The 17,246-nt window shown below is 38.2% G+C and overlaps 1 protein-coding gene across 3 annotated transcripts in view; it reads left to right on the top strand.

The window, feature by feature from the left end:
* Positions 1–17,002, top strand: part of LOC110847902 (arginine-glutamic acid dipeptide repeats protein) — a 38,907-nt gene extending 21,905 nt beyond the window's left edge. Inside the window, exons 1-36 of one of the 3 annotated variants that reach the window (XM_022094939.2) lie at positions 3,682–3,836; positions 5,587–5,613; positions 5,696–5,718; positions 5,799–5,851; positions 5,953–5,994; positions 6,091–6,190; positions 6,253–6,296; positions 6,386–6,448; positions 6,559–6,608; positions 6,710–6,727; positions 6,798–6,927; positions 7,002–7,043; positions 7,218–7,250; positions 7,380–7,417; positions 7,554–7,599; positions 7,672–7,724; positions 7,808–7,838; positions 7,933–8,057; positions 8,156–8,321; positions 9,083–9,288; positions 9,467–9,533; positions 9,697–9,758; positions 9,874–9,975; positions 10,052–11,493; positions 11,675–12,087; positions 12,876–13,371; positions 13,464–13,496; positions 13,587–13,659; positions 13,761–13,990; positions 14,090–14,352; positions 14,549–14,794; positions 14,870–14,965; positions 15,049–15,156; positions 15,299–15,366; positions 15,459–15,559; positions 15,929–17,002. In XM_022094939.2, coding sequence (XP_021950631.1) covers positions 5,611–5,613; positions 5,696–5,718; positions 5,799–5,851; positions 5,953–5,994; positions 6,091–6,190; positions 6,253–6,296; positions 6,386–6,448; positions 6,559–6,608; positions 6,710–6,727; positions 6,798–6,927; positions 7,002–7,043; positions 7,218–7,250; positions 7,380–7,417; positions 7,554–7,599; positions 7,672–7,724; positions 7,808–7,838; positions 7,933–8,057; positions 8,156–8,321; positions 9,083–9,288; positions 9,467–9,533; positions 9,697–9,758; positions 9,874–9,975; positions 10,052–11,493; positions 11,675–12,087; positions 12,876–13,371; positions 13,464–13,496; positions 13,587–13,659; positions 13,761–13,990; positions 14,090–14,352; positions 14,549–14,794; positions 14,870–14,965; positions 15,049–15,156; positions 15,299–15,366; positions 15,459–15,559; positions 15,929–16,004 — 5,142 coding nt within the window. In that variant the 5' untranslated portion in view covers positions 3,682–3,836; positions 5,587–5,610 and the 3' untranslated portion in view covers positions 16,005–17,002. Of the gene's footprint in view, positions 1–3,681; positions 3,837–5,586; positions 5,614–5,695; positions 5,719–5,798; positions 5,852–5,952; positions 5,995–6,090; positions 6,191–6,252; positions 6,297–6,385; positions 6,449–6,558; positions 6,609–6,709; positions 6,728–6,797; positions 6,928–7,001; positions 7,044–7,217; positions 7,251–7,379; positions 7,418–7,553; positions 7,600–7,671; positions 7,725–7,807; positions 7,839–7,932; positions 8,058–8,155; positions 8,322–9,082; positions 9,289–9,466; positions 9,534–9,696; positions 9,759–9,873; positions 9,976–10,051; positions 11,494–11,674; positions 12,088–12,875; positions 13,372–13,463; positions 13,497–13,586; positions 13,660–13,760; positions 13,991–14,089; positions 14,353–14,548; positions 14,795–14,869; positions 14,966–15,048; positions 15,157–15,298; positions 15,367–15,458; positions 15,560–15,928 lie in introns of those variants that run through there. The other 2 variants (XM_022094938.2, XM_022094937.2) reach the window with 2 other exon arrangements.
* The last annotated feature ends 244 nt before the right edge of the window (positions 17,003–17,246 follow it).

Raw genomic sequence — 17,246 nt, 5'->3', positions numbered from 1 at the left:
TCTTTTGTTGTTCTCTTTCTTTGGATTAAAAATGAATATGCATAGGTTGTTTAGATTAACGAGAAGAATTACCATTATTTATTTTTTGTAATCATTTGTCACCTAGTTTTACACGAATACTAATAATATTCTACGGTGCAGTGGACGAGTGAATAAACGTTACAGAAACTGTTGTTGATTGGATTGTCACATTAGATCTCCTTAATTGGTGGTTGCAACAAGTCATAGTTCACATAGTGTTCGTTCATGTTCAACAATTTGATGATGCAGCATCATCGTCTGCTGATGTTGGCTGCGTTGTTAATGATTTGCTGCAATTTTATTATTCGTTTGTGAAAGCGAAATCATCATCTTTAATGTACATTTACGTGCATACTCTGTACATATGTATGTACATACAATACAATCCCATGCACTATGCCGACGCAGGGCTGAATGTATGTAGATCAACGAAATAAAATATTACAGTCATAGGTGAATAATAATAATAATTATTATTATTATTACTACTATATTGTTCTGTGAGTGGGATTTCTATGCTACATACATACCTATGACTTTCTGTCATATTAATGTTAATGCTTCCAGATATAGAAAAGAAGGATAAAAGTATAAACCCAATTCCTTCATCTGGTTTTAAGCAATGCAAAATAATGTTAAAGAGATTTTGAGGTGAATAAAAGTTGCCCTATGGATGGCTGAAATTGAGCAAATATGTTGAGAGAAACATTGCTAGCCTGGAATTAGCTGGAGCGAATAAGCGAGTTATTTCGAGCCTATTGAGAGTAATAAAGCATCCAATAAAAATACTCTGTAGAGTATAAAATGAGTGTAATTGTGGAAGCACAGCAGCAACAACTTTGGCTCACACACATCAACTGAAGTAGTGACAGGAAGGAATGACGCCCTTGATCAAGCAAAAATAAGTCCTCAAACTGATTAAGGATCCGAAGAAGAGGGTGAAATCTACGAGAAGGAGATCGAGCTGCCTGCTTTGGTTTTGTTCGTTTGGTTGGTTGCTTGGTCGGTCGCATTGTTATCTGGGTGGAAAAGTGTTGATGAAACGAGATTTGGAATTCCCATGAAGCCCACTACTCTCTCCATCCAACAACTCTTCTCAAAATGTTCATCTTCCTTCCTCCGTATTTTCCTAGAGCAGTGGTACTGGTATCTAAGTTGGAGTTGTGGTCGGCGGTGAATGGTGGCGTGGTGATGTCGGTCGCACACCGTCGCTCGCTGCATTTGGGTTTAATGTGGACATTTGTTTCCTACAGGATGAGGAGAGAGAAAATCCATCCCTTCTTCTTTCTAGTAGTAATGCTCGGAATTAGATGAAAAACTTTTGTTTGACGTGGACATACATGCAAGATGTGATCCTACATCCTGACAAGTAGTGCCACCAGCCAAACACCTCAAGTTCAACTGTGTAGACAGCTACTAACGATACTTGCAATCTTGTCTCATATTCCGTTATTTGATAACCGTTTTTGAAAAAATCTACATCAATGAAGCTGTTAAGATGTAATGAATCTTTATGTATGTATATGAAAGTACAACATGTGCAAAGCCAAATGACTATTAGTAATGTGATTTTGGGGTAATTCTGAATTGGTTTTAAGTTTAATTTGGAGAAGGGATTTGTCTGCGGCAGGGGTCCTTCACCATTCATCTACCTTGACGCGAACTTCCGTTTAATTTATCTCATGTTCTCTGATCCTATAGTCATTTCTATTCTATGGGACAAAAGAGAGATAGGTTCCCCTACTCTTGAGAAGATCACTTGCATCGTCTTAGCTTTATTTATCTCGATTCCGTCAGTCCAATGGTGACATTACATTACGGGCATTCATTATGAGGTCACAGCGTTAGCAAAAATTTCGTTTGAAAATCCCATGGTCGTAAACTCACGTAAAGGATGAAATTCAGGAAATGAATAACAATGATGAAATTCGAAATTCGGACAAAAAATTGACTTTAAGATTAGTACTGTTTGTAGCGCTGATTGTTTTAGGTCCAACGGTACCAGCCTTACCTTTCTACACCTCCCATCACCCGGAGTGGGATTGGAGTGGGAGGGGCGCAGTTGGAAAATTCGCTCTATCTGCAGCGAATTTCTCGGAGACGGTCATCATTTTTTTTGATGGTTTTAGGCAAAAGTTTCGTACTTTTTCCTCTCCATCCCTCGAACATTTAAAAAAATCTAAAATTTGGAAATTTTCTTCATTCAAATTTTAAGATTTTTTTGTGTATAGTATTTTATGTAGAAAGTGTCAAATATACTGCTAAACATATGTATTAGTTTCATTGTATTAGTGGACCATTTCTTTACATTAAAAGAACAAATGTGGATGATGAAGGTGCAAATGGCAAATTTGACCATCATCAGCATCGTCGTAGAAGTAATGGGTACTGACATTGACTGAGCAGATAATTAGAAACTCATTAGAATTTAGTGGAGATTAAGTTTTGTGTTGAACCGTTTAACAACGTACATTTTCTGCTCTTATCTTAAAATCTCAAATATTCTAGCATGTGCATTCTGCGTACATAGGTGACCACTATGTTTGTTTATACGTACATTTACGACTTGAGAAGTTAATGTATTTACGAATACTCATCACATTCATAGAAGTGAAACGAATAATGCAGCTGTCAAAATTGGCGTGCACGCGCAATTTATCAAAAGATGCAGATAAGACTAATAAGTACAAAAAAAATATGGCCAAGGTAGGAAAAAGGGTGTCATGTAATTGCGTGTAAAAGCATGTGTAACATTAATGATGGAGGAAGGCAGGCATCCGCATTTTGTTTACAACTTATCTCCCTTCCAGCACCACTTTCTCATCTTGTTCCTTCACTCACACCGTTTAGCGTGGCCTTATCGGAAGGAGGATTTTAGTGATACGAGAGGGGTATTCGTTGGAGGAGATGGTGATCGTGGTGGTGTAAAAGATTTGAAATGTTGTGGTGGTGTGATGTAAAGAGATTGGGTTTTTGTCTGTTGTGTCGAGTGCTAATACCCGTGTCCCGAGGTGGGAACGGAATGAATGCTCATTTTGACCCCAGTCGACCTAACTAAAGGCGAACTAAATACCCACAAATGGGGGACACATTTCTATCATTCCAGGAGCAAACCTCGGAACAGAACTCGGTTTCCCCGAATCCGGGAGAGAAAGAAAAAGGTTGGTCGGAAGCAAAGGAAAGCCTACGGAGCATTTACAAATTATTGTCCAAGCAAACATTTTTCAAATCCATTCCACTCTGCTTGTACATTACACTACAAAGAGGTGAAACTTGCAAGGAGATAATATGCAAAGGGTTAGTTGCTTATTAATCGAGATGATGATGAGGTTGGTGATGATGCTATACGGCAATAACACAAAACCAAGAGATACTACTATGCATTGTAAAATCCAAGCAAGCAAGATGCTGAACATTTTCTTTTACGGAGGTGCTTGCTGTGTAGCTGGGCATGCAGTTTACGATGTGGTAAATAGTGTTTTATTTGGACGAGTTGTTTGCAAGACCCCACCCTTCGAGAGAGAGAGAGGAAGTTTATATTATGAGATTCACATTGTGGCTCGTTCGCTGGTAATATGCGATGCGAGAGAGGGACGCGGAGAGTGGAGGGACTGAGGAGCCAAGGAGAGGGTTGATGGAGCCACAGAGATGTGGCAACAGTCAGTGGAATTGAAAATGGCTGAAGTGTAGAGTCACGAGTTAACGGAGCTGGTAAAAATCTCCAAATATTTCTAAACATATCAGCACTACTTGGTGAAAATTTAGTTTGAAAGGACCAGGAAGGGGTGTTCCAATCATGGGTCGCCGTGTCAAGGGTAAGCGCTCCTTCTCAACTCTCAGTTCACCTTTCACCCTGATCACCACCACTCCATCTCGCTCGTATTAAGACGGAGCAGAACAGGAGGAGTAGTAATAAATAGTCAAGAATAAGCCTTGTTGTAAATCGTCGTGTGTAGTGTGTAATGCAGTTGTACCACCACAATCTCGTTGTTGTACGGTTCACCCAGTCAATGCGGCCAATCCATCAAAATAAACACGCAGACTTTTCCAATCCAATGTAATTATAACAATTCAAATGGGTATGTGGAAGTATACAAGTTATTAGCATCCGAGTCTAAGATCAGTACAAATTTTACAATGAGTTGGATTGACCGCTCCTGATAATAAAATGGGTTTTGATAAGTACATTTTTATAAACAAATATGATGGGCATACGTAATTGGTGGTGAAAGTGAAAGGATTATGGGTGAAGGTGATAGGTAGGTGGTAGGTGGATCTCTTTTTCTCCATCGACATGTATGTATGAACTCTTTTCTCTGGTATTTATATTCCCGTGTGGAAAATCTCCCTTCACTCACAACAGCCTCTCTCTTTTTCTTTCTTACCCGGGTTTACTTTTATTTCGCCCGAATTCGACGAGATAGAAGAGAGGAAAGGTAGTAGGTAGGAAAAGAAGAAGGTGTTTGGTCCGTGCAGGAAAGAGCATTAGCGGAGGAAGGAAGAGTCTTATTCTTCCACTTTCCTCGCTCTGCTTTCTCCACTCCATCCACTCCATTATCAGCTCCTACTACACCATACCTACTCCTCCACGGATTGAATATTCAATATTTATCAGTCGCCTCTTTGATCTCCCTCACTCACTCACCTTTCACTCTCTCTTTCTCTCCTCCCAAAACTCTGCCCTTGAGAAAATTATCGCAGGTTATTATTTTTGGTTACATCACCTGGTATCCCTGTATTATTAAATACTTTGTTTATTTATTTACTTTTTATTATAAAGTAGGAGAAAGTGTGTAGATGGTGGGTAAAAATTTTAATCTTTGAATCTAAAGGATTCAGCCACCTATACGGTTTATACACTGAATAAATAGATTTGCACATTGTTGGCAAACAGCGTAAATTACTTAATGTCAATGTCGCTTTGACCCAACTTGCGTGGTTCTGAGTTTTTTCTCGAGTCGAATGTGAACACAATCCACGCAAACCGTGATGATAATATTCCTCAAGTGCGAGTGATTGGCGTCGAGATCTTGATCATTATTTGCTAAGCATCTGTTTTCGGATATTTGCTTTGTGACGTGCAGTCGGTGTCAGTGTGTTGGTACAAACACTAAGAGTGTGTAAATCTGCATAATTTATTCTACTTAGGATAAGAGATTAAGTAAAGCTTTGAGTTCACTTTATCTTCTTTTTTCTTCACTGTTGTAAGTATGCACTTTCATAGTGAATGAGAGGGAGTAGTAGCAAGCTCATCCTCAGTTGTACTTACGTACCGAATTTGGAAGGAGAGAGACAAATGTGAAGTTGAGGAGAACCAAAAATAACCACGCAATAAATATTAACAAGGCAGTGATAATAGCTGCTGCTTTGGTTCATTTTCATTCTTGCTTTAAGTATGATATACGTAGGCTAGATGTGTCTTTACAAATATATCTACGAAAACTTGAATTAATACACAGTTAATTCGACAGGACATTTGAGGTTATTTGAGAAACAAACTGTGTCGCTACTATAGAGTTGTTTATGCTGGACTAATATATGAAATGGTTTCTTATTAATTTGCAGCACAAGCGAGAACGGGACACCTTGATGGTAAGTTATTTCATTTTCATGAATAAGCATGTGAATACATTGAATTTATTAAAACGTGTATGATTATTTTTTTTTGTAATAGGTCCACATCAAGTGGTTTTACCGGTAAGAATTTTAAACAAGTCTTCCATATTCCTTGATTTGGCAAAGTTTCCTATTCTCTAACCTCTACTCTTTGTTTTCAGACCATGTGAAGTTCCTGAAACCGTTTATCAGCTTTTGATTCAAGATAGAACAGGTATATATAAGTACACTAATACTGCCATTGTCAATTTCAGAATGTACTATTGATTCTAAACTACTACGAAACTAATGTTTACGCTATTTTTTATACTACAGAACATAGAACCTCAAGAACAAGTCTTGAAGCATCTGCTAATGGTTAGAGTTTGAACATTATTTCCATTCAGAAAAATTAAAACCTCAATCTCGCCCTAATTTTCAATTTGTTTTCATACGTCATTTTTATCGTTGCAGGCTGCAAGTCCGAGAGCATCGCTGATCAGTTACCTGAGTTGAGTGGACGCGAGCTATTCATCTCTGACGCGACTGATACATACCCTGTCTCAGTTTTAAGGTATGGTTTGATAATTCCATCATTTTAAAAAGACACAAGTATAAATAAAATTTGATTCTTAGGGGATTGTGTCGTGTCGAACACGTCAACTGCAGCGATTCTTCTCGTGAGTTATTTATCACTTATATTTTCCCAGATTATGAGTAGTGAGAATTATATTACATTAATTTTTTTTATGTTTCGTATCATGAACAGATTTTGTATCATCCCTGGTGAAATCTTTTAAACCTGGACCAGATTGCTTCTTTTACGTTTTGGGTAAGTATTTATTACAGATTATGGTTACTACACTGTGAATTTGAGATCTGACAACTTGTCTGGAATGCATTTGACTTAATATTAACAAAGTTAAATCACCATTAAATTAGGATATAACCCGGAAACCCGTAGGCTGGCTTCCACGCAGGGCGAAATACGGGTAATTATTTTAATCCTAAGTAGCAATTTTGCTTTAAACATCAATGAGAAGTCTGATCCATGTTTGTAAATTATTAATATAATTGTTTATTTACTTTAAAGCTTGGACCGTCCCACCAAGTAAGTAACGTTTATTAAACTGAAAGTAGAATTGATAACAATGGATAAAGTTATGTTCACCTCTTCACAGGCACGTCTTCCAGAACTGCAAATCGGTACACAAGTAGACCCGAAAGAATGGGAAGATTTGCTTTGGAAACCGGGTGTGACCAACGATGCAGACTTGGTGATGTACTTGAGAGCCGCTCGCTCTATGGCAGGTAAAAAGTGCATAACAATTTGTTCGTACCTATTTTTTCTATTGTGGTTTTTCTCATGCCTTTTTGTTTTACAGCATTCGCAGGGATGTGTAATGGTGGAGATCGAATTAATTCAGGTACGGGACCATATATATTTGTATTCTCAAAACGCATGATATTAGTTTAAAAAGTCATTTAATATATAAAATGTGGCAAGAAAATCATGGTCAAGAATAACTAATATAATACATGCAACATTACTATATTCGACTCAAGTTTAACAATGTAACACGTATGTCGTTTTCTCACAGGTTTTGCCTCCACGGACGACGGTTATCTAGCAGGTAAGCTCTCCATATTTTACCAATCTCGATCCTGCAAATGTTAATCATTTTTATGTGTAATAATAATATCGATAGAATGGTTAATAACCCTAATTTATTTAATGAATGTGTATTTTCTTTTTGTTTTAGCATCAAGAGACGATATTACTATTAACGCACTTTGCAAGGTAAGTATTTTTCAGTGTAGCACTATTAATGCATTTGTTGGAATACGTAATTTACTTTGCAACTATATAAAGGAATCCTCTTTAATTCCTCTTCTTGTTTTCGGACCTTTGAAAGTATTTGTATTTGTGATTGCAGTTGCATGAAAGTGGATATGATCCTGGTAAAGCCCTACAAGTACTTGGTAAGTACTACCAACATGGTGAATACAGTAAATACCAACACAGTGTATAATTCCGACTCTTTACCTGTTTAGTCAAGTGCCCTGTCCCCAAAGGTATTGACAAAAAATGGTCAGAAGATGAAACGGTAAGTTTGATACTTTTTGTAAATATTATTACCAGTTATACCGTTATTTATCTTAAACCACTATTGGTGTCATTATAATTTAGAAACGTTTCGTGAAAGGACTTCGTCAATTTGGTAAGTTGAAAACTGAAGATTTAATTCAACACTTCATTGATTTATATTCAATTATATCAATATTGACTATTCTCTTCATTTCACATTTTGACAGGAAAAAACTTTTTTCGAATAAAGAAAGAATTGCTTCCCAACAAAGAAACAGGAGAACTTATTGAATTCTACTATCTTTGGAAAAAGACCCCAGCTGCCGCCCCTAGTCGTACCCATAGACGTCAGGTAAATCTATTTTGCTACGATTTTTATGATTTATACAGCATATAAATACTTGGCTCGGTACTGACATACTAACTTGAATTACTGTAATTTACCTATAGCGACGTCAAAGTGTTCTTAGGAGAATAAGAGCCCCAAGGAACGCCCGCAACAAGGAAGGGAAGGAAGACCCTGGCGATCTAAGCTCAGCCAGTGAAGAAGACTCGGAAGACGACTCCGATTTCAGCGGATATCAGTGTCGTTGCTGTCGTCATTGTCATCAAACACGTAAGTACATTTGTATATTCCCTAGAAGACAGACTGGTTTGTAAAGAGTTCAGGCTATAATTAAGAATGCATATACGTTGAAAAAATCTCATAACTAAAAGACAGAGACGACGGTTGCGTCTCCTTGTGTGCCGAGAGATTTTTTGCTAATGAGGGGGGGCGGGGCGAAGAGAGCAGCTGATTTTCATGTAAACAATGCAGGCAGTTGCATGTAAAAAGTTGCTTTGGGTTTTGAGAGTGACCGTTCCCACTCTCCAAACGGGGCATCGCGAACCAGAAAAGGAGAAAAATTTCGACTAAAACTTCTAATTTGCAGCTAATACAAAATGGATTGATTTCGTTTTGGTGGCAATAAATTCCCAAGTTTGTGCTTTACAATTGCCATGTTGCATAAATTCCATAATAAATCTCAGAGAAAAGTATTGAACTGAAACATGGACTCATATCATGTTTCAGTCCAATACTTTTCACCGAGATTTATTATGGAATTTATGCAACATGGCAATTGTAAAGCACAAACTTGGGAATTTATTGCCACCAAAACGAAATCAATCCATTTTGTATTAGCTGCAAATTAGAAGTCTTAGTGACAAAAATCATTTACATTACTGGTAAGTGGCGAGGAGAAAAAGTCAACTCGCTCACTAGGATGCCCAGACTGTTCCCTAACTCAAACTTTAATATGAGCAGAATGAGAATATTGTGATGTATAGTAATGCTTGTTGTGACAACTTATTAAGTTGTTTATTATTTTTAATCAGGGTCAAAGGATTGGCATCATGCTGGGAAGGATAAAATTCTATTATGCACAGACTGTCGAATTCACTTTAAAAAGTACGGAGAACTTCCTACCCTGGATGGTACCAAAGACCAACCGTATCTTTTCCGCCCAGTAGTTGCAAATGAAGAAGAAGGCAGAGTCCGAACGCGTACCCGAACCAAAGAATTGGTAAATTCGCCCCCAAATGTAAATAAACTTTTAACTAACTCTCTAATGCATAATTATATTTCATTTTGATTGATCGATTGATTACATTAACACCTGTGTATTTACTACATCAATATTAATGCTTTATGTGTTAATTACGTTGTAACTGGACATTGCATCATTGCATAAGAGTTAAAATGTTGTGATTTTTTTCCAGAATGCTCGTAATCGTCCTAAAAGAGGAAGTGGAACAAGCACGCCCGAACCAGAAATGAAAATTTCAGGTAAATTAATTGGTAACTTGTCAAATGCAATTTAATTTTCAGACAAAACATTTCATGTAAACACGTCTGTTCAATGAAGCCTAGTATATATCTCTTGATTTGATTCAGCACTGTTGTATTAACGAAAAATATAGTGTTTAATATGATTTATTGACAATTTCAGGTAGAAAATCTCCTGGTGCTGCCAGCAACACGTCATCTTCGAGCGATAAAAGCAAGAATAAGGTAAGTAGCACGATTGTGAAATATTCTTACACATAATAATATTTATCTATTTACTTAATTATGTTATTAAGTAACTATAATTCTAAAGAAATATTTGTTTTTATTCTTGGAGCAGTCTAATGCTGCGAGTCCAGCACCCCGAGGGAGAAAACGAGGGAAGGACAGTGAAGATGAGAAGTCATCTAGGAATAAGAAGCGCAAAGAAGATCGCGGCGAGGTACCGTACCACATCTTATTGCATAAGCCTATCTATCAGTTTAATCATTATTTATAACATAATTTTTGTTGTACAGAGTCCATCCTGCAGTTCCATTGCCAGTTCAATTGATGAAGACAACGAAGTTGATACTGGCGAATTGGATGCTGATAATGACTTGGACAACGAGAATGCTGACATTGAAAACTCGAGTTCAAGAGCATCTTCTCCTAACCCTGACCACGATAGTGCTGGGAACTCTTTACCTGGAACTTCTGGGTCCCGCCGAGATAGTGAGCTTTCGATTTCGGCTAGGGCAATAGATATATCTGAAACAAACAATAAGAAATCTCCCAAACCTGATTCCATTCCCAACTCTGAGAGTGTAGAGGAAAGTGTTGATTCCTCAAACTGTGAATCTCAAACAAGTGCTGATGTGAAAAAGAGTGAAAGTGTTAATGATTCTGCACGTTCATCGTCAATGCCAAATAATGAAGATTCATTAGACCTTAAGTACATTAAAATTGAGCCTTGTCATGACTCTGTACTACCAATTCCTCAGGATGGTATTATTAAAAATGAAGAGAGTGGAATGTTGGATGGTTTTGTTCGAGTGAAAGAAGAGTTTTCAGAGTCTGATGCGCGGAAAAATAGTTGCAAGGATTCTACTGCCGTTTCTAATAAATCGCCACCGGAAGATTTAAAATTGAGTAACTCGAATAGTTCAGCATCGTCCACAACTGATGCGAGAAACTATGCGGAATCTAATGGAGTTGCCGTTGTTAAGGATGAGAAGTCGGCTGGTAGTAGGCCGAGTCATCTAAGTTTGGGAATATATGGATCTTCAAATGGAAATGCAGCATCATCGACAGCTACTACAGGTGGTGTTGAAAGTGGTGAATTCTCAAGTCTGCCCATGGAATCTCCATCTTCTGGTGGCCTTATAACCATAAAATCGGATAAGGCGTTGATGTCGCCCATAATAGAAGATCTCAAGCCATCAACAAGTCAGTCCATCATAAAACCGCCTCCTTTCGGTGATGAAGGCTCCACATTATCCACAGGACCCTTGGGGTCACTTCCCCCTTCTTCCAACATGTTTGGCAATTCTGCCGGACTTCATAGTAGTTTTCACTTACCTTCTGGGATATCAGCTCCCAAAACATCCCCACCAAGCCTCTTTCAATCTGGTTTACCTCCATCAGGTGCTCCCCCTCCGTTGGTTTCCCAACAAAACAACTCTACTGATTCCGGAAGTATAGACCGTGACCGTGATCGCATCTTGAACGAAAAGGATGGTCCGCCGCCACCGGCACCACCACCACCACCACCAGAATCTTCGCTGTATTCTAGTCCACTATCACGGTTTTATGCTCCGCAGCATCCAGGGCTCGGGCACTATCCATTCGTTCCACACCATTTTCCGCCACACCCACACAATGTTGTATCTGAAAGTGCTTCTTCTATAAACGTCCCACAACCTGTAATAGGAGATATGAAACCTGCCGAAGTAATGCCAAATCCTCTACAATCTCTCAGGCAAGTAGCAAACACAATGTATTTATTCGTCTTCGGTTAGTGAGTAGGTTAAGGTTATTATTTAAAAAAAATAATGTACACATATAATGACAGAGTGGTGTTGATTCTTTAATACTTTTAAACATCGAGTGTGCTAAAATATTCTTAGTGTATATTAACGTACGATTTACTCTATTTGCAGGGAAGTTAAAGTTCCTGGATATCCCACATTCGATGCTCCTCCACTCACAGTAAATCCTCCTTTGGGGGCTGGCACCCCTCAGACGACATCGTCTTCCTCCTCCTCCTCCACGTCGCCATTCCCTGGTTCACACTCGTCAGACAAACCACTTAAACAACAACGAGATAGTGAACGAGAGCTTCTTTCTGATAGAAGAAATTCTGTGGGAGTTGACGGAGGGGATCATCGAGACAGAGATAATAATCGAGATAATAATAATCGTGATCGCGATCGAGAAAAAGATCGCGATCGCGACAAGAATCGTAGTCCAAAAGTCATCTCTGGACAACACCAACCAGGTTCATCCTCTTCTATTGGACCTCCTTCTGTAACAACTATGGCCTCAAATACAATGACCACTCCTGCCGGACTTGGTGAGTTTTATTATTGTATATAATGTGGAAGGAACAAATTTCGGGTTTTAAATATGTAAATCAAATCAAATGGCATATATATATTTTCCATGTTTATGATAGAATCATATATTTTGATTAGCCCAAGCGCAAAATTGGGTGACTAAGGAGGGGAGGTTGTGTACTATCAACTCCCTGATCTCGATGCCCTTTGGATATTTTGTAGTGTCCCATGAATGTACAAGAACCCTGAAGTGGTTTGATTCCATGGCCACATTTGCGCCCGCCACACCCACTCAAAGGTGCCCAAAAATCGCTTTCACTCCAGCTTTCACTCATTCAAAACCACACCAAAAATTCAATTTTACTCCGATTTTTGAATTTCTTTCACCATTATACTCCCAGATAGTTGCTTTCTTATTTACAACATTAAACTCAACGTTTTTTTGATTACTACAAAAATGCTCATTCAGAATTTTAAATTTTAAAAATACTAAGAATTTCAAAAAGTTGAGTTTGATGTTGGAAATAAGAAAGCAACTATCTGGGAGTATAATGGTGAAAGAAATTTGAAAATTGGAGTAAAATTGGATTTTTGGTGTGGTTTTAAATGAGTGAAAGCGATTTTTGGGCACCTTTGAGTGGGTGTGGCGGGCGCAAATGTGGCCATGGAATCAAACCACTTCAGGGTTCTTGTACATTCATGGGACACTACAAAATATCCAAAGGGCATCGAGATCAGGGAGTTGATAGTACACAACCTCCCCTCCTAAGTGAAAAGCTAACCGATAAAAATTAAAAATTTGCAGGGCCAATTCCACATCCGAATGTTCATCCGCTTGCCCAAGGATCTCCATTTCCTGGAGCTTTCCATCCACATCCTCATGCTCATCCCTTGTATCACTACAACCCATATCCTTACTTTAGCCCTTACCAGTTTTCACCGTACCCACCTGGCCCTCAACTAGGTCCAGGACCTAGAATGCCCATTTCGAATGCACCTCAGCCACCGGTGGCACGGCCAGCGTCTCCAGCTAATCACCCATCCAACTCTGGGAAACCCAATATGAGTGATGTTTCTCCCGGCTCTCATCATTCCTCCTCCCACCACTCGAATAAGTCGTCGAGCTCAAACAAGCACTCGAGTTCCAGAGACTCGTCAAGTCATTCTCATAACCAGCACCAACATTCGTCACATGGAAGATCTTCGAGTTTAGCTTCAACGGATACGAATGATACAGATAATCATGATAATGAAGATGGAGACGATGTTCCGAGTCATGGAGTTCCCCGTGGTCCTAGCCCGTAAGCCCCTTGTTTAAATTATTTTCATGTACCTTTACTACGTTATTGGCATATTGTATAATTACATAGCATGCATCATTATTAACTTGCAGAGAACCTAAAGTTGAGGATTCTGAATGCCACAGGTAATTTTCGGCTCCGTTCACAACAATTCATATATATTCTACAACATTTGAAATAATCAACTCAACACTAACCATGTTTTGTATTTGTAGAAGTCAAAGTGCAATATTTCTAAGACATTGGAACCGTGGAGATTTTAATTCTTGCGCCAGGACTGACCTTACCGTGAGTTTATTTTATTAGTTTATGTGATTGTAGAAGACCGAATTGTAGGGAGCTCATAACATGAATTATAACAATTTTATAAATGTTCTTCTGTATTTCAGTTTAAACCTGTCCCAGACTCTAAACTTGCTCGTAAACGGGAAGAAAGATTGAGGAAACAGGCAGAGAAGGATAGGGAAGAACGGGAGCGAGCAGCTCAAGCAAGAAAGCAAGTATCCGGTACTCCTGAAAGAGAAAAGCGAGAAACTCCTAAACCTGGCAGCAGCTTACAACAAGGCATGGGTGCACCTGGAGGAGGAGGCATGGAAGGCATGAACTCTCCATTTGAAAGGTAAAGATTTTAATATTTAATCAGTCAATTGTCCGTTTATCATTCGTTTAGCATTTGTCCTGTTTATTTATTGGCAACATTCCAATTTCTCTTTGATAGATTTACCCCTCGTCCTGGTGCGTTTGGTGACACTCCAGCTTTGCGACAATTGAGCGAATATGCTCGCCCCCATACTGGATTTAGTCCTGGTGGAGGAATGCGACCTGGCGGTGGCATGCTCCCTCCTCACCTTGATCCAATGCTAAGTGGTCCTTATCAAATGGGTTTGTATGGACAAGCAGCTGCTCGTGAAAGAATGGAGATAGAAGCGTTAGAAAAGAGAGAGCGAGAGATTAGAGAAATCAGGGAACGCGAGTTGTCAGGTGAGTTTTAAAAACACTTGCTAATAATGTGCTTCTATGAATTTTCATCAATTGACGTAATACGTCATTGATGTGTGGTCTTTAAAACATTTGACACGTTTAAAAAAATGCAGACACAGAGTTAAGCTGGAAAACAATCTTGCACTTATGTATATCACGTCCATAGTGTTATTAATGTCATCTTTATTTTTATCAGATCGTCTCAAAGAAGAGTTCCTTAGAAATATTCCTGGAAATGGAGGTAACGGAGGTGCTCACGGGGGAGGAGTTCCAGGTGGTCCTCCAGGCGGCCAAAGAATGCCTAACCCTTTGGATCCGCACTGGCTTGATGTTCATCGAAGATTTGGTGCTCTCGGTCCGCAGTTACATCAAGCTGGATTTGGTCTTTACGCACCACAAGGTCCACCCAATGCTCTCAGTCCAATGGACAGAGAACGTCTTGGTAATAATTCACAAAATGTTCAATAGTAACCAAAATGTAAATTCATATTACTTATTTAACATTTTGATATTCCAGGAATTCCTACCTCTATGGGTATGCAATTTGGTGATCAACTAGTAGACCGATTACAAGCTGAACGTATGGCCATGGACATGAGACTTCAGATGGCTGGTAACAAGCGATTGTTTTGTTTTATTTTTTACGATTAAGTATTATGTTTTACTTAAAGGGCTAATTTTTTGTGCTATTTACAGCGGGACAAATTCCTTATCCAGGAATGGATCCACTACTACAAGCCCAAGCTGCTGCTGCTGCTGGTGCTTATCAAAGACAACCTACGCTTATTCCACCTCGTGTAAACGGTGAGTTTGTGGCTCTTTTCGCTACCACGAAGTTTATTTTTTAACAACCCGTAAACAAATGACAATTAAACAAACAGTCTGAAGCAGTTATATAGCGGTCAACAATTTTGACTATAAACTTTGCCATTTCTTATTTTCTCAGACGCTGTTCTTGGAGTACATCCCGATCATCTCTTAGGAAGGCCATATCCACCTGAACTAGCTCACCATGTAAGTGTGTGTGCTAAGTGTGTTTTATAGGTTAAATATATTTAAAACATGTATTTATTTAATTTCGATTTTTATTTTTATTGTTAAATTAGATTTCAGCGCATGAGCAGCTACAACGTCAGATTATGATGGACCGGGACCGATTTCCACATCCTGGTCATCCAGGATTTTTAGCACAAGAAGAATATTTGCGGTATATGAACATGATGATGAAATAATCATCACTTCCTTATTTGATAATCTATACTTACTCTGTTGCTCTCTATAATCATTTTATTCGGCAACGAAGCGGTGCTATATGTGGCATGCATAATTAATTAATACGAAGCGTTCTAGCCTTGTGTTGACTGCAATGCAATATCTTCACCTTCATAGTAGGCTATGTACATTGTTCAAGTGTCTAAGTCTTTGACCTCGCTTTCTATTTGTTTCTGTTGTTCCGTTGTTGGTGGCATTATTATTAGTCTATTACTGGCTTGTTTTCACTCGTCTTGTGAAGGATTTTTCTGATGCGACACTGCTGTTGTCAATTTTCACAAAATTGTTGTAACCCATGTTTCAGGCAGCAACAAAGAGAGCGTGAGATGAAAATTAGATCATTGGAAGAGGCAGCTGCCGCAGCAGGCAGAAGACACTAAACTTAAAAAAGCAAATGCAGAGATCCACCCATTTTTTGTATTATGAGCAACCACGAACATTTGTTGTTTTATCGTGTGCTTGGGAGCGTTTCTTGTGATGAAACTTTCAAAAGTTTACCCTTCCGCTTTCAAAAAAAATAATACAGTATTTAGTGACCAGAGAATCGAACGTTAGTGCCAACATTCTAATATAAAATTATATTTTCTTTAGTTACATTTTTGATATAATTTTGATAAGAACCTGCAATTATATTGGCAATAGTATTTACAACAACAATGTAATGCAATCTACATACATACATAATGATGATGCCCAGTTCCACTCATAATTATAGTACTTACCGACCAGCGAATGTGTAATTTTGTATGATATTTGACACAGTAATTATATTACATATAATCTAGATGGACAAGGTATTGTGGGAAACACCTTAATTGTGTTTGTTGTGAGTACCTGTAGTGTCGAATAATGCAAATTGTACTGTAATTTGTGTTGTACATAAGATAGAGAATGATTTAACGTCAAAAGGATTTATATAATGGCTGATGATCTACTAAATAAGTGTAACTTGTTATTATTGTTACTATTATTATATGACCTATTTATGTTATTACATTTAGTAGTTTAGAGTAGCTAACGTAGCAGTTTTACAACCAAACAACAACAAGAACATAGTTTTTACTCTCGTATATTGGGATAGGAAACCGGTATTTTACACAAGTTTGATTAATTGCCTTACCGTACGGAATAGTTCAAAGACGTATTAAAGTCATCTCACAAACCATGTTTAATCAGATGCACTACCAGACCTCGATTTTCTATAATAATAATTATTAAATCTGTTTTTCGAGTATGATGATGAACTAAAAGTATCTTGACGATTAAATACCAAATAAATACATCAAATGTATAATTGAAGGTATTCATTGCTAAAGTTAATATATTCATTTTGTTTGTTGAAATATGCGACAAATAAAATATCACTTTGAACAATGCATTTCTCATACGGTTATTATTTCATATGATTCCAGTGAATGTAATTTTGACTGTCCCGTCATCATCCTGCCTAATTATTGATCAGTAAACTAGAACAAAAGTACAGGAAACGTCGCATCACTATGATTCCATATTATGCACACCACACCTACATATCTAATTTGGAACGACGACGCATCAGCACACCGGTGACAGATACATGAAATGTATGATTTTGTATGGATGTTATTATTCCTTCTCCTGAT

Source organism: Folsomia candida, unplaced genomic scaffold, assembly GCF_002217175.1.
Source record: "Folsomia candida strain VU population unplaced genomic scaffold, ASM221717v1 Fcan01_Sc003, whole genome shotgun sequence".
Taxonomy (NCBI): Eukaryota; Metazoa; Arthropoda; class Collembola; order Entomobryomorpha; family Isotomidae; genus Folsomia; species Folsomia candida.
This window is presented reverse-complemented; position numbering and strand designations above follow the sequence as displayed.